General features: G+C 37.1%; 1 protein-coding gene across 1 annotated transcript; it reads right to left on the bottom strand.

The window, feature by feature from the left end:
* Positions 1 to 5,878: 5,878 nt before the first annotated feature.
* LOC128626564 (olfactory receptor 8B12) lies at positions 5,879 to 6,820 on the bottom strand. Its single transcript, XM_053659463.1, has one exon. The coding sequence runs from the start codon at positions 6,812 to 6,814 to the stop codon at positions 5,879 to 5,881; it is 936 nt and encodes a 311-aa protein (XP_053515438.1). The 5' UTR covers positions 6,815 to 6,820.
* Between the last annotated feature and the right edge of the window lie 10,627 nt (positions 6,821 to 17,447).

Genomic DNA, 17,447 nt, shown 5'->3' with positions numbered 1-17,447 from the left:
ATATGGGTGATACACTACAACACTAGGGTAGAAAGAGAGACATGGGGAAAAATTGCATAAATAACATACAAAAATAGCCACAACACTATGAATGCAAAGATGAAAGAAGCACTGCTTACTCTTCTTAATTTTGGACAGAAAGGGGGAAGGGAAAAGCCAAGGGAATTTTTAAGGGTAAAAGCAGACTTGCATATGTTTAAAAGTACAAGATTCTGTAGAAATATTTAAAGATAGAACAATAAGGAAAATTTTAGGGAATAAATTCCAAAGATGAAAAGAAGTTGATATAATTCAACATATTTCTATGATTTCAAATTATTTACTTTTGAATCTGGGAATGACTGATACTTTTCTAAGATGATGAAAAATATGTATGACTCAGACCAAAACTCAGCAACTTAAACAGGACACTCTGGAGGCATTCTTATTAGAACTAGTAAAACCAAGATGACTACAGTCTTTAGTATTATTTCACAATGTATTAAATGAAGTATTAAAAAATACAGTTATACATGCAAATGGAATAAGAGGCATTGAAATTAGAAGAAAAGAGGTAAAATTATTTTTAATTTGAAAACACGTTATTACATATTTGGAAAACCTGAAAGAATGCATGGAAAGAATTCTACAAATAATATTTACTTTACCAAGTATAAAATTAGCATAGAATTGATACAAACAAATAAATAATAATGTGAAAATATAATGAGGGAAAAAATACTTGTTACAGGTGCAAAAATAAAATAAAATTCCTATGCATGAATGTGATAACAATGTGCTAAAATAGATGAGAAAAATTATAAAACACTCCTAAAAGATACTGAAGTTGACTTGAAAACAATGGGGAGATATGCCACACTTCAAAATTGGAGGTCAAAAGATGCAAAGATGTCAATTCTTCCCAAGGTTCTTTTTAAATTTAAGATGCAATCAATAAATATGCCTTTAAGTTATTTACTAGAACTAGACAGGTTAATTATAAAGGTTGGGGTTAAACATGAATAGCCAGGAAAATAATAAAGAAAAGAACAACACAGAGTGAGTTACCTTCAAGATATGAAATATTATGAAGCTTCTGTAATCCAAGCAGTGTGGTATTGGGTTATGAATAGACAGACAGACCAATAGAACACAATGGGAAATGAGAGATAGCCCAGGTGCCTATTAAACTTTGCATAGAATGAAGGCAACAGCTCATAACCATGGGAAAATGATGGACTTTTTATAAATGGCAATAGAACAACATAATGGTCTTCTGGAAAAATACATAGTTGCATACATTCTTCACACCATACACTGGTAAAATTCCTAAAATGACCAGATATTCAAACTAAAACTAAATAAATAAAACCATGTAACCACATTATGATAAAAATGAGTGACTTTCTCTATAACCTAAGAGGAGAGAAAATATTTCTAACTATCATTAAAATACCAAACACAATAGAAGACTAATAAGTTTAATTTTAAAATTTTATCATAACAACAATCAAAAGACAAATCACAAATCAGAGGAAAACATGCAACTTATACCTCAAACAGAAAGCTATTACACCCAATATATAGTCCTCCTAAAAACTGAGAAGGTCAAAATACAACAGAAACATGAGGGGAAAGTAGGAAGAGACAGTCCACAAAAGACAGTCCATAAAAATACCAACGGTCATAAAATTTATGAAACCACCTGCCATGTTTCTTAAAATTAAAGAAATGCAAATTAGAACAATACTGAAACACTGGTTCTCACCCATCACCATGGAAATTTTAAAAATTCTGAATCTATACCATGCTGAAGAGACTGTAAAAAAGTATGCACTCCCATTTTCTGCTCAGGCAGAAAATAAATGTCAATTCCTTCTCCCCAAACACAAAATCAATCATCAATACAATCCCAATTAAAATCACAGCAGGTTCTTTTGTAGGAATTTACAAGCTGAGTCTAGATTTCATATGGAAATTCACAGGTGTTAAAGGAGCCACAAAACTTTGAAAGAAGTGAATGAAATTCAGGACTTATACTAACTGATTTCAAAAATTATTATAAAGCTACAGTAATCAAAATCTGTATGGTACTGGCATCAACATAGACAAATAGATGAAAACAACCACACACAAATAGAATCAACTGGTTTTTAACACAGGAAAAAGAACGATCACTGGACATTTATGAGCAAATATACACATACCCCAAAACCCCACTTTGATCCATATACAAAACTTAAGTCATAATTTCCACATTGCTCTTCTGGCCTCAGCAAGAACAGTAAAGCATTTCTTAAGAAGAATACAGCACTAACTATGAAAGGCAAAGTTGATAAGTCAAACTTCATTTAAATTAAAAATATTGGCTATCGAAAGATATCATTTAGGATAAGTAAAGGATAGTCTGGAGAAGATGGGGAGAGGAAGATGACTATATGTATGCATGTATTATGCACAGATACATATATATTATCCATACATGCAAAAACACAAACATGTACACTTCGATGGACTTACATGTGCATTTTCAAATTCCTGCAATAAAATAGGAAAACAACTTACTACCCTATTTTTTAAAGAGAAAATGGCTTGAATAATTACTTCAGAGAAGATATTCAAATAGCCAGTAAATATGTAAAAAGATGCCCAGCATCATTATTTAACACGAAAAAGACCTCATTAAAAAAGCATTCCATTGTCCATACCAGAATAAAAATACATTGCTGCATAAGGGATAAAATAGAGATAAAATTAAAATACCAAGTCTTAACAAGGATATAGAACAATTAGAATCCTCAAATAGTGTTGATAGCAATGCTAATTGAATCAAACATTAGAAAACAGTGACATTTGGCAGTGACGTTACACAAGCTGCACATAAGCCTACTCTATTATCCAGCAGATCCACATATAAGTATAATACGAAAGAAATGTTTGCTTTCAATCAAAATACACAGGCACTATGTTTCCAAAGGCTTTATCAACAATAGGCAAGAGCTGGAAACTATCTAACTTTATTAAAAGGCTAAATAATTGTATATTCACATGATGGAATAGTACTCACCACTATAACATCATGTACCCATACATACTGCAATACAGATGTACATGACAGGCTTTATGATGAAGAAAAGAAGCCAGAAACAATCCAGTACCTGTTTATATGAAGTTCAAGTACAGACAACACTCTACAATGATAAAAGTCAGAACAGTGGATAGCTGTGGGGATGGGGTGGAGGGCAGGTTGTATTTATTGGAAGGGTGCAAGAGGGAACTTTTGAATGTAGATGGAAATGTTGTACATCTTGATCTAGGTTGTGGTTACATATTCATGTGCAAAAGCACAGTGAGCTCTACACTTACGATTAGTGCACTTTGCTATATAAAAGTCAGGGCGCAACATTTTCAAAAGGAGTTCTGGGTATTCTTTCATGACCTACATTGAACAGCATATTCAATACACCAACCCCAACTCCTAAATTTGAGGTTCCCTAAATTCAAACATGCACAGTGTCTGGCACAAAACATACCCCTTTTCTTACATAAAGATTTTTTATTACAAATAATAAGCATATAATTCTGTAACATAACAATATCACACTCCACCACACCGTGTGACAAAGTGTTCACATTGCTGTCCATCTCATGTGAGACAGTCACGTCCCCTACCAACCACACCCAATGGCACCACTTCTGCTGGACCCTGTATTTTATCTCATCTCAATCCTCCCTTTATAAGCTTATTCTTTTCTTTCTGGCAGCACTGAACAGAACCAAAAGGCAGAACTGAACAGTTATTGAAGTTTCCCTACTTCCTCATGGAATGAACTTTCCTACAAAACAGCCCAGTAAATAAAAATAATTACCCCAGCACTTCATTTGTCATTGATTCTCAAAGTAATTTCACCAATAATAGTGAGTTTTGACAAAAATTGTTGTTTTGATTTTTAATATAAAGCTCTATTTTCCATTTCATAATATGGTGGCTTTATGAACTTATCCTGAGATCACCATTTCTTACCCACATGCTCTATTATTAGAATATGGAGGCTATCTGCAATGCCTGAAAATTTCATAGCAAATGCCTCTCCTAATAAGCAGCAGCTTGGTGCTGCCTAGCAGGTGAACATGAACCAAGGGCCAGCTACTGCTCTGTCACATACTCTAGACCAGTGTCATCTAATGGAAATATAATGTGAGCCACCTATAAATTCTAAACTTTCTAGTAGATTCCTTACAAATGAATATATACATTCATTTTAATAACATATTTTATTTAACACAATATATGCAAATTGTTATCATTTCACCATGTAATCAAACAAAAAAGTATCCATGAGATTGTTTTTCATATTCTTCAAAGATTGGGTACGTATATCACACTTACTTTGCCCACTTACAGTATATCTCCATTTGGATGTCCACATTTCAGTTGCTCAGTACCCTACATGACTAGTAACTACCAGATCAGATAGCACAGCTCCCAGTGACTTTGGACCACAACCAAGATAACCCTTGAAATGAGACTCCAAATTCTTTCTCAGTCTCGAAATAATATGACACATCCACTCAGCATATTTCTACCCTATAAAATGCCATTTCTCTCCCTGGAAGTCCTAATTAACTAACCCACAACCCCAGTGCTCCACTCACCAAGTCAGTGGTCACCACCCTTGCCTTCTGGGAAACCTAACACACTACCCATTCACACAGTTAAAAGTCATCAGACACTGATCTGGTCATTTTGCCAAGACCTACTCAACAAAATTTGTCACCTCCTATTCTCTTGCAAAATGTGATGTATTAAAATTGTTTGTGCAAGTAGCACAAAATTATTGTCAATTCTTTTTAAATTTAGATGTACTAGGTCAACTAACATGTGAAATGACATCTTCCAAGAAAGAGATGAGGCAAGAAAACATGGCCTAGAGGAAAACATACTGAATTGAGATTCAAGCTGGGATTTCAGCCCCAACTTTGAAATCCTGGTAATTTTTTTACATTTTTGAACTAGATGAAATGATTCTGTATGAAATTTTCTCAAAAATAAAATAAGACCTGCCTTTCCTCCCAGCAATTTCACTGCTAGGATTATATCCTAAGAATCCTAAAACATCAATATCAAAGAACCTATGCACCACAACGTTCAAAGCAGCACGATTTACAATAGCCAAGAGAAGGAAGCAACCTAGGTGCCCATCAGTAAATGAATGGATCAAAAAATTGTGCTACATATACAAATTGGAATTCTATGCAGCAGAGAGAAAGAAGGAGCTACTACCCTTTGCAACAACATGGAAGGAAACTGGAAAGTATTATGCTGAGTGAAATAAGCCAGGTGTTGAAAGACAAATACCATATGATCTCACCTTTAACAGGAAGCTAAACAACAAAAACAAGTAAGCAGAATAAAAACAAAGACACTGAAATAGAGAACAAGGGGAAAGTGACCAGAGGGGAGAGGGAAGGGAATTTAAGGGAAGAAAGGGGAGGGATTTGGAGGAACAAGTATAAAGGACACTGGGATGAGGACTGGAGAGGGGGAAATGGGAGGGAGGTGGGGAGCACGAGGCGGGGGAGGGGGCTGAAATGGGAGAAATAGACAAAAAACTGTACTTGAAAAATAACTAAAGAAAATTTAAAAAAAAAGAAATGATTCTGCAGCCCCATTCATACTGCATACTGTATGATTGCAAAGATGATTTTCAAGAAATAAAGAAGGAAGAGTTGGGGTGATGGTAAGAGGAAATAAATCTATTTGGGAAAGAGTTAAAATTTTCTTTAAATATAGAATACAAAAGCATGAAGGTTGAATTCCTTATTGATGATGATGATAAAAAATAGCAGCACTCTAATTTAAAAATTCTCATCCCTTTTCTCAATTTCCAATTTTTTTTCAAGAGAAAGTTATTCTGCCAAAGTTTTTCTTTATGGCTAATTTGACATCCTTGTTCCTCAGGCTGTAGATTACTGGGTTCAACATGGGAACCACAATGGTATAGAACACAGTACAGACTTTGTCCCATTCAAGGGGTAAAATAGCAGGTGGTTTAAGGTACACAAAAGCTGCTGAACCAAAGAAAAGACAAACTGCCATTATATGAGAACTGCAGGTACTAAAGGCTTTGGATCTGCCCTCAGTAGAACTAATGTGGAAAATGCTGGAAAGAATGAAGCCATAAGACAGAAAAATGGTCACAATGGGCACCCCAATGTCAATGGCCACAAGAGTAAACACCACCAGAGTATTCATGTAAGAGCTGTTGCAGGAGAGCTCAAGGAGGGGAAGGAAGTCACACATATAATGATTGAGAAGGTTTCCTCTACAAAAGGTCAGAAACAGTATATTACCTGTATGCGGTATAGCCCCCAAAAACCCCATCCCATAGACACACAGCAAAAGAAATACACACACCTGAGGAGACATGGTGACCATATACAACAGTGGTTTACAGATGGCCACATAGCGGTCATATGCCATTGCTGACAGGATGAAGCTTTCAGAAATGATAAAGAAGGCGAAGAAAAAGAACTGAGTCATACACCCTGTGTAGGAAATGATGTTCTTCTTTGAGACAAAACTCATCAGCATTTTGGGGATGATAGCAGAGGAGTAACTGAAGTCAATGAAGGACAAGTTGAAGAGGAAAAAGTACATGGGGATATGAAGGTGAGAGTTCAGCCCAATCAGTGTTATCAAGCCCAGGTTCCCCACCATGGTGACCACATAGAAGCCTAGAAACAGGAAGAAGAGAGGGAGCTGGAGTCCTGGCTGGTCTGTTAAGCCTGCGAGGATAAACTCTGTCATAGAGGAGGTGTTATCTGCAGCCATCCTCCTCTGGGACTGCCTGGGAGAAAAAAAGAAGAGTTGCTCACACAGACAGAGAAAAACAACCCACTCCTGATACTGCAGTTTTAACAGGGAGGTGTGGAACTTAGAGTTGAGATGGCATCTCTTTGTTCCTGCATCTCTGTTTTTATGATCCCCACATGGCTTCAACCATCTTAGTAACTGTTGGTGGGTGAAATTATCCTCAAGAGAATGGGCTCATCCAACTGAAGAGAAAGTCCACAAAGCTCAGCTGGGATGACCCTGTAACCTTGCAGTGACCCTCTTCTGGTACTGCCTGTCCTGTATAGTGTGGGGCCAAGTTTCGTGTGACCTGGGCCCTTCTCTGCAATGCTGTTGTGAAGCAGAAGCCAGTTGCCCTAGACCTTCCACCTTTGGTCAGAGCTGGTGAAAACAGAAAGTTGAGGCTGTGTTGCCCTGAGTCTTTGGCAGGAATGGCTGTGGAAATATTATGTAAAAATAATACTGGAGTAATAAGGTAAAGTTATTAACTAAACCCAATAAAAAAGAAACAATTGCTGAAAACTAAGTAAACTAATGGCACTGTTCTAAGTGCTCAGGGCATTTTGGTTAAACCCACTGAACAGGAGAGGACACAGGGCACAAGTCCCAGTCCTTCTAATTGGCAAGGGAGGGGTACTCCGTATGTCTGGCTCCCGGATTCGAGCTTCATACCCTAACCACTCTGCACAGACCAGGTCCGGAAGGCACTCACCCTCCTTCTGCCTGAAGTCACAGTGCTGGACTCTGCTGGCTCCCACCCATCTCTCTCATGGAGACTCACATGGCCCTGGTGAGAGGAAGGGGACAACTCAGAGCTAAGACTGCTCTGCTTCTGACTCTCCTTTAAAATTCGAAGCCTTTAGTTTGTCTTGGTTCTCCTGTTGAGCTGAAGAACATGGTCTCAGACCTTTGTCCTGAGCCTGCAGTTCAGCTTCCAGGGTTGGAACAGAACTTTTATAACATCTGTGTATAACCAGAGACTGAAGAGTGTTATTCTGGACTAGGGACCACAGTGACCTAGTTACAGGGGCTCCCTCAGGTTTCTTGCTCCCTAAGGAAGAAGCAATGTTTGTTTATGCCCTGATGGTGCCTGACGCGGCTTTAGATGGCCTTTCCTTTCATTCATGTTACATCTTTATAAGAACAATTAAGAATAAAACACTAGGAAAAAGAATTCTTGTACTGAGTGCTTACTGTATACTGACCTCTGTATTTAATGCAGCCCCCTCCTCTGAAAGGTTTAGAGCAACCCATACATAATTTCATCACGTTCATTCCTCAGAATGACCTCGTAGGGTAGACCTATTTTTCTCCCCTAATAATACATGAAAGAAACATGAAAGTGCACTGAAGGAAAGGAAAGCTAGGGAGGGGGACAGGACACAGGGGAGAGTATCTGAAAGGGCAAGTGCTAGAGATTTCAGTTCAAATAGCGGGATCTGACAGTTAAGCAATGACTTGAGAAAGACCTGGAAAGTCTTTGCTTAATAATAACACCAGTTACTCTAATGAAATGCTGGGTGTCATGGCTTAATGCAGCACATTCCCCAGGCAACAGGGTTTTGTCCCACAGTTTTATACAGTACTCCAGCCCAAATTATCGCTGTGGGGAAGAAAATTCTGACCAAATAAAAGGGTAGAGGTTAGAGACCTTGCTGGGTTTTAGATAACCACAAGTCACACGATGTAGATTTTTGGCTGAGACGGATATAAAGATTAAGAATATTTTATGTGCCAATTTGCCCCTTTCCCAGGGTATTACATAGTCAGGATGGCAAATTTTGTATTCAAAAAACAAATCTCTATTTGGGGAAGTTCAAGAGTTGGTTAGCTGATGAGTTCTGTATGTTTTTGGTCAGAGTTAAGGTCAGAAGTTCTTTGGGAGAAATTATGACAGTGGAACAGAAAGGCAGAACCCATCATATTCCAGGAAAGTCCCACTGAAACCACTGCACATGGGCCTATGTGTGTGTCTGAGTGTGTACACACACAGAAGTGAGGACTTTCCCTACCCCCACTAAAGCTCAGCAGTGATGGTGCCTCATCTGCCTGTTTGCATGGAGAAGTGTCCACTGCCCAGATGATTATAATGAAACCTTGTCCCTGTTCTCAATTCTGCTACACATGTTGAAGAAATGGAGACAAACAATTCATTACCAAGAAACTAAAGTAAGAATCACAAGTATGTTCTCCTTAGGACCCAAGGTCAAAGAGGACCTTGAGGAATCACTACAATGTTCAGGTTCCTTTCAGAATCTCAGAGGGTTCTTGGAATCATGATACAACACCAAGAAAATTTCTTCTGAGATCTTTGCCTCATCAGAGATGGTATCCATGGGAGCTTCAATTCCAGTGCATTAAGGTTTCATTTCAAGCCAACCAAGGCTTCTCTAAAGCTGTTTTGACTGTTGACTTGCTCCTATACAAGCAGAGAGAAACACAAATCAATATACTTAAGTTATTTTGTTGCAGGTCTTTTACCTCCTTGGTTACGTTTATGCCTAGGTAGTTTATTTTTTCCTGCTTTAGTAAATAGGATTTCTCCCCTAGTTTCTGTTTCTGACATTTCATTGCTAATGCACAAGAATGCCATCGATTTTTGAATATTAACCTTGCATCCCACTACTATTCCAAATTCACTGATTGGGTCAGTTAGTTTTTGGGTGGAGACTATAGAGTTTTCTATGTACACTCTCTTGTCATCTGCCATAATGACAGTTTTACTCCCTTCTTTCCAATTTGGGTGCCTTTTGGTACTTTTTCTTCTTATTGGATCCCTGTGGCTAGAACTTCCAGTACTATGTTGAGTAGGAGTAGTGAAAGCAGGCACCCTTTGTAGTTGCTGATCTTAAGGGGAAACCTTTTAGTTTTTTTCATTGGCGATAATGTTGGCTGTATGTTTCTCATAGATGGCTTTTATTATGTTGAGGTATCCTCCCTGTGGTCTTGCTTTGCTGAGTGTTTTTTTTATCATACATGGGTGCTGGATTTTATCAAAAGCTTTTTCATCATCTATTGATCTGATCATATGAATTTGCCCTTCATTATATTTATGTGGAGTATTATGTTCATTGATTTGTGAATGTTGTACCATCCTCGCATCCCTGGGATGAATCCCACTTGATCATGGTGTATGATCTTTTCAATGTATTTTCTTTTTTAAAATATATTTTTTATTATGCCATTGTACTTGTCCTATTGCCTTCCTTTATTCCCCTCCACCCTGCACACCCCTTCCCCACCATTCACCCCTCTTTCATTTATGTCCATGTGTCATGATTTGTTCAGATTCTATATTTCCCATACTATTCACCACCTCTCCCTTGTCTATTCTTTACCTACCATCTATACTACTTATTCTCTGTACCTTCTACCCCCTTCTCCTCCTCCCACTCCCCTGTTGCTAACCCTCAATGTGACCTTCATTTCTATAGTTCTGTTCCTGTTCTAGTTGTTTGTTTAGTTTGTTTTAGTTTTAGGTGTGGTTGTTAATAACTGTCAGTTTGTTGTTTTTCCAATAGTCATATTTTTATCTTCTTTTTCTTTGATAAGTCCCTTTAACATTTCATAAAATAAGGGCTTGGTGATGATGAACTTCTTGAATTTGATCTTATCTGAGAAGGACTTTATCTGCCCTTCCATTCTAAATGAAAGCTTTGCTGGATAGAGCAATCTTGGATGTAGGTCTTTGGATTTCATGACTTGGAATATGTCTTTCCATCCCCTTCTTGTCTGTCAGGTCTCTTTTGAGAAATCCACTGACAGTCTGATGGGAACTCCTTTGTAGGTGACTGTCCCCTTATCTCTTGCTGCTTCTAGGACTCTCTCCTTCATTTTAATCTTGGCTAATATAATTATGATGTGCCTTGGTGTGTCCCTTCTTGGGTCCAACTTCTTTGGGACTCTCTGAGCTTCCTAGATTTCCTGGAAGTCTATCGCCTTTGCCAGATTGGGCAAGTTCTCCTTTATTATTTGTTCAAATAACTTTTCCACTAGCTGCTCTTCCTCTTGCCCTTCTGGTATCCCTGTAATTTTGGTGTTGGAACATTTAAAGATGTCCTGAAGGTTCCTAAGCCTCTCTTCACTTTTTTGAATTCTTGTTTCTTCATACTTTTCTGTTTGGTCCTTTTTTTCCTTCCTTCTGCTCCACTCCCTTGATTTGAGTCCCAGTATCCTTCCCATCACTATTGATTCCCTGTGTGTTTTGCTTCATTTCACTTAGTGAAGCCTTCATTTGTTCATCTAATTTGTGACTAAAATCAACCAGTTCTGTGAGCATCCTGATCACCAGTGCTTTAAACTGTGCATCTGATGGGTTGGCTATTACTTGGCTGCTTAGAGTTATCGGATCCTGGGGTTTGAGTTCTTCTTGAGCCATAATGTTTTGGTCTGTTCTCACCTGTTACATATGACGAGCAGAGCCCTAGGTGTTCACCAGGGTGGGGTGACTCAGGTTGCTGGGTTGCGACGCTGTATGTGTGGGTAGAGTTCAAGAGGGGCAATAGCGGTCTCCTCTGCTGCTTCCCATCAGCTGCTGGGGCCTGCATGGTTTGTCCCACTGCTCGCTCCTTCACCTGGTTTATCTGTGAGCAAATGTGTGCCCTCACTGGGTTCGCCCTTTCTACCCCACACCTGGGATCTGAAAACTGCTGCCTGTGTGCCTAGGTCTGTGAGGCAGATCTTTCCTCCCTGACCCCACTCTGCCGCTGGCTCCGACCTTCTTACCAGTCTGGCTGAACGGTTTGTTGTTGTCAGACTTTGGTATAGTACAATTTCTGTGTTTTGGTTGTGTTTTTGTTACTGAAACTTTGTTGTCTTTAAACTTGGTTGTGCAAGGAGGCAAAGTGTTTCCATCTTCACCGGAGGTCCCTGTTTTTGTTTGATTTTTATTTTTATGGTAAGATCACTTAACATGTGATATATCCTCTTAACAATTTGTAAGTGCACAATACAGTATTGTTAACTAGAGGCTCTGCATCACATACCACATCTCTAGAATTTATTCATCTCGAATAACTGAAGCTTCATAGATGTTGAAAAATTGGAGAGGGCATAACACCTTTAAATTTGGGTCAGACAGAGTGACTCCTTCCACCTGGTGGCCTGATTCCTAGATTTCAGGACAATAATCAAGTCTCATAAACATCAATGTGTGCTTACCTCTCAAGTGCCCCCCACTGGGTCCTGGCTCACAACCCAGGTGTGTGCCCTGACTGGGAATCAAACCAGCAACCCTTTGGTTCATAGTCTGGTGCTCAATCCACTGAGCCACACCAGCCAGTAAAATGACAAGAAACTCACAACTATCAACAACTGAACACTTTTTAAAAATGAAAACAAAAACTAAGCAAACATTAGAAGAGGAAGAGAATCAGAGAAATGACATCACATGGAGGGTTTTCAGGAGGGGTGCAGAGAGGCAGAATGAGGGAGGAAGGGTACAGGGAATAAGAAGCATAATTGGTAGGCATAAAATAGACAGGGAGAGCTTAAGAATGGTATAGGAAATAGAGAAGGCAAAGAACTTGTATGTACAACCAATAGACATGAACAAAGCAGGGGGAGGCTGGAGGGTTTCTGGGTATATAGCACAAAGAATATAAAGGGGGAAAATGGGAAAACTTTAATAGCATAATCAATAAACTATATTTTTTAAAAAGGAAAGCAAACTCACATAAATTGGAGCAGAACTAGGGGTACCAGGATGTTCTGAAAATCAGATGTGAAGTCTCATTGGCACTGATTGGTCAGGTTTTGAAATATAAGTGCATCTGAATATGGGTGATACACTACAACACTGGAGTAGAAAGGGAGACATGGGGAAAAATTGCATAAATAACATACAAAAATAGCCACAACACTCTGAATGCAAAGATGAAAGAAGCACTGCTTACTCTTCTTAATTTTGGACAGAAAAGGGGAAGGGAAAAGCCAAGGGAATTTTTAAGGGTAAAAGCAGACTTGCATATGTTTAAAAGTACAAGATTCTGTAGAAATATTTAAAGATAGAACAATAAGGAAAATTTTAGGAAATAAATTCCAAAGATGAAAAGAAGTTGATATAATTCAACATATTTCTATGATTTCAAATTACTTACTTTTGAATCTGGGAATGATGGATACTTTTCTAAGATGATGAAAAATATGTATGACTCAGACCAAACCTCAGCAACTTAAACAGGACACTCTGGAGGCATTCTTATTAGAACTAGTAAAACCAAGATGACTACAGTCTTTGGTATTATTTCACAATGTATTAAATGAAGTATTAAAAAATACAGTTATACATGCAAATGGAATAAGAGGCATTGAAATTAGAAGGAAAGAGGTAAAATTATTTTTAATTTGAAAACACGTTATTACATATTTGGAAAACCTGAAAGAATGCATGGAAAGAATTCTACAAATAATATTTACTTTACCAAGTATAAAATTAGCATAGAATTGACACAAACAAATAAATAATAATGTGAAAATATAATGAAAGAAAAAAATACTTGTTACAGGTGCAAAGATAAAATAAAATTGCTATGCATGAATGTGATAACAATGTGCTAAAATAGATGAGAAAAATTATAAAACACTCCTAAAAGATACTGAAGTTGACTTGAAAACAATGGGGAGATATGCCACACTTCAAAATTGGAGGTCAAAAGATGCAAAGATGTCAATTCTTCCCAAGGTTCTTTTTAAATTTAAGATGCAATCAATAAATATGCCTTTAAGTTATTTACTAGACCTAGACAGGTTAATTATAAAGGTTGGGGTTAAACATGAATAGCCAGGAAAATAATAAAGAAAAGAACAACACACAGTGAGTTACCCTCAAGATATGAAATACTATGAAGCTTCTGTAATCCAGCAGTGTGGTATTGGGTTATGAATAGACAGACAGACCAATAGAACACAATGGAAAATGAGAGATAGCCCAGGTGCCTATTAAACTTTGCATAGAATGAAGGCAACAGTTCAAAACCATGGGAAAATGATGGACTTTTTATAAATGGCAGTAGAACCACGTGATAGTCTTCAGGAAAAATATATAGTTGGATCAATTCTTCACACCATACATCGGTAAAATTTCTAAAATGACCAGATATTCAAGTTAAAAATGAATAAATAAAACCATGCAACCACATTATGATAAAAATGAGTGACTTTCGTTATAACCTAAGAGGAGAGAAAATATTTCTAACTATCATTAAAATACCACAAGCAATAGAAGGCTAATAAGTTTAATTTTAAAATTTTATAACATCAAAGGACAAATCACAAATTAGAGGAAAAAATGCAACTAATACCTCAAAAAGAAAGCTATTATACACAATATATAGTCCTCCTAAAAACAGAGGTTAAAATTGAGCAGAAATATGAGGAAAAAGTAGGAAGAGACAGTCCACAAAAGACAATCCATAAAAATAATAATGGTCATAAAATTTATGAAACCACCTGCCATGTTTCTTAAAATTAAAGAAATGCAAATTAGAACAATACTGAAACACTGGTTCTCACCCATCACCATGGAAATTTAAAAAATTCTGAAACTATACCATGCTGAAGAGACTGTAAAAAAGTATGCACTCCCATTTTCTGCTGAGGCAGAAAATAAATGTCAATTCCTCCTCCCCAAACACAAAATCAATCATCAATACAATCCCAATCAAAATCACAGCAGGTTCTTTTGTAGGAATTTACAAGCTGAGTCTAGATTTCATATGGAAATTCACAGGTGTTAAAGGAGCCACAAAACTTTGAAAGAAGTGAATGAAATTCAAGACTTATACTAACTGATTTCAAAAATTATTATAAAGCTACAGTAATCAAAACCTGTATGGTACTGGCATCAACATAGACAAATAGATGAAAACAAGCACACACAAATAGGATCAACTGGTTTTTAACACAGGGAAATGAACGATCACTGGACATTTATGAGCAAATATATACATACTCCAAAACCCTACATTGATCCATATACAAAACTTAAGTCATAATTTCCACATTGCTCTTCTGGCCTCAGCAAGAACAGTAAAGAATTTCTTAAGAAGAATACAGCACTAACTATGAAAGCAAAGTTGATAAGTCAAACTTCATTTAAATTAAAAATATTGGCTATCAAAAGATATCATTTAGGATAAGTAAGGCATAGTCTGGAGAAGATGGGGAGAGGAAGATGACTGTATAGGTATTATGCACAGATACATATATATTATCCATACATTCACCAACACAAACATGTACACTTCTATGGACGTACATGTGCATTTTTTAATTCCTGCAATAAAATAGGAAAACAACTTACTACCCTATTTTTTAAAGAGTAAATGACTTGAATAATCACTTCAGAGAAGATATTCAAATAGCCAGTAAATATGTAAAAAGATGCCCAGCATCATTATTTATCAGGAAAAAGACTTCAATAAAAAAGCATTCTACTGTCCATACCAGAATAAAAATGCATTGTTGCATAAGGGATAAAATAGAGATAAAATTAAAATACCAAGTCTTAACAAGGATATAGAACAATTAGAATCCTCAAATAGTGTTGATAGCAATGCTAATTGAATCAAACATTAGAAAACAGTGACATTTGGCAGTGACGTTACACAAGCTGCACATAAGCCTACTCTATTATCCAGCAGATGCACATATAAGTATAATACGAAAGAAATGTTTGCTTTCAATCAAAATACACAGGCACTATGTTTCCAAAGGCTTTATCAACAATAGGCAAGAGCTGGAAACTATCTAACTTTATTAAAAGGCTAAATAATTGTATATTCACATGATGGAATACTACTCAGCACTATAACATAATGTACCCATACATACTGCAATACAGATGTACATGACAGGCTTTATGATGAAGAAAAGAAGCCAGAAACAATCCAGTACCTGTTTATATGAAGTTCAAGTACAGACAACACTCTACAATGATAAAAGTCAGAACAGTGGATAGCTGTGGGGATGGGGTGGAGGGCAGGTTGTATTTATTGGAAGGGTGCAAGAGGGCACTATTGAATGTAGATGGAAATGTTGTACACCTTGATCTAGGTTGTGGTTACATATTCATGTGCAAAAGTACAGTGAGCTCTACACTTAAGATTAGTGCACTTTGCTATATGAAAGTCAGGGCGCAACATTTTCAAAAGGAGTTCTGGGTATTCTTTCATGACCTACATTGAACAGCATATTCAATACACCAACCCCAACTCCTAAATTTGAGGTTCCCTAAATTCAAACATGCACAGTGTCTGGCACAAAACATACCCCTTTTCTTACATAAAAATTTTTTATTACAAATAATAAGCATATAATTCTGTAACATAACAATATCACACTCCACCACACCCTGTGACAAAGTGTTCACATTGCTGTCCATCTCATGTGAGACAGTCACGTCCCCTACCAACCACACTCAATGGCACCACTTCTGCTGGACCCTGTATTTTATCTCATCTCAATCCTCCCTTTATAAGCTTATTTTTTTCCTTTGGCAGCACTGAACAGAATCAAAAGGCAGAACTGAACAGTTATTGAAGTTTCCCTACTTCCTCATGGAATGAACTTTCCTACAAAACAGCCCAGTAAATAAAAATAATTACCCCAGCACTTCATTTGTCATTGATTCTCAAAGTAATTTCACCAATAATAGTGAGTTTTGACAAAAATTGTTGTTTTGATTTTTAATATAAAGCTCTATTTTCCATTTCATAATATGGTGGCTTTATGAACTTATCCTGAGATCACCATTTCTTACCCACATGCTCTATTATTAGAATATGGAGGTTATCTGCAATGCCTGAAAATTTCATAGCAAATGCCTCTCCTAATAAGCAGCAGCTTGGTGCTGCCTGGCAGGTGAACATGAACCAAGGGCCAGCTACTGCTCTGTCACATACTCTAGACCAGTGTCATCTAATGGAAATATAATGTGAGCCACCTATAAATTCTAAACTTTCTAGTAGATTCCTTACAAATGAATATATACATTCATTTTAATGACATATTTTATTTAACACATATATGCAAATTGTTATCATTTCACCATGTAATCAAACAAAAAAGTATCCATGAGATTGTTTTTCATATTCTTCAAAGATTGGGTGTGTATATCACACTTACTTTGCCCACTTACAGCATATCTCCATTTGGATGTCCACATTTCAGTTGCTCAGTACCCTACATGACTAGTAACTACCAGATCAGATAGCACAGCTCCCAGTGACTTTGGACCACAACCAAGATAACCCTTGAATTGAGACTCCAAATTCTTTCTCAGTCTCGAAATAATATGACACATCCACTCAGCATATTTCTACCCTATAAAATGCCATTTCTCTCCCTGGAAGTCCTAATTAACTAACCCACATCCCCAGTGCTCCACTCACCAAGTCAGTGGTCACCACCCTTGCCTTCTGGGAAACCTAACACACTACCCATTCACACAGTTAAAAGTCATCAGACACTGATCTGGTCATTTTGCCAAGACCTACTCAACAAAATTTGTCACCTCCTATTCTCTTGCAAAATGTGATGTATGAAAATTGTTTGTGCAAGTAGCACAAAATTATTGTCAATTCTTTTTTAATTTAGATGTACTAGGTCAACT

The sequence above is a fragment of the Artibeus jamaicensis genome, unplaced genomic scaffold, assembly GCF_021234435.1.
Source record: "Artibeus jamaicensis isolate MK-2021 breed Jamaican fruit bat unplaced genomic scaffold, CSHL_Jam_final scaffold_660, whole genome shotgun sequence".
Classification (NCBI taxonomy): Eukaryota; Metazoa; Chordata; class Mammalia; order Chiroptera; family Phyllostomidae; genus Artibeus; species Artibeus jamaicensis.
The sequence above is the reverse complement of the archived record's forward strand: the minus strand, read 5'-3'. Positions and strand labels throughout refer to the sequence as shown.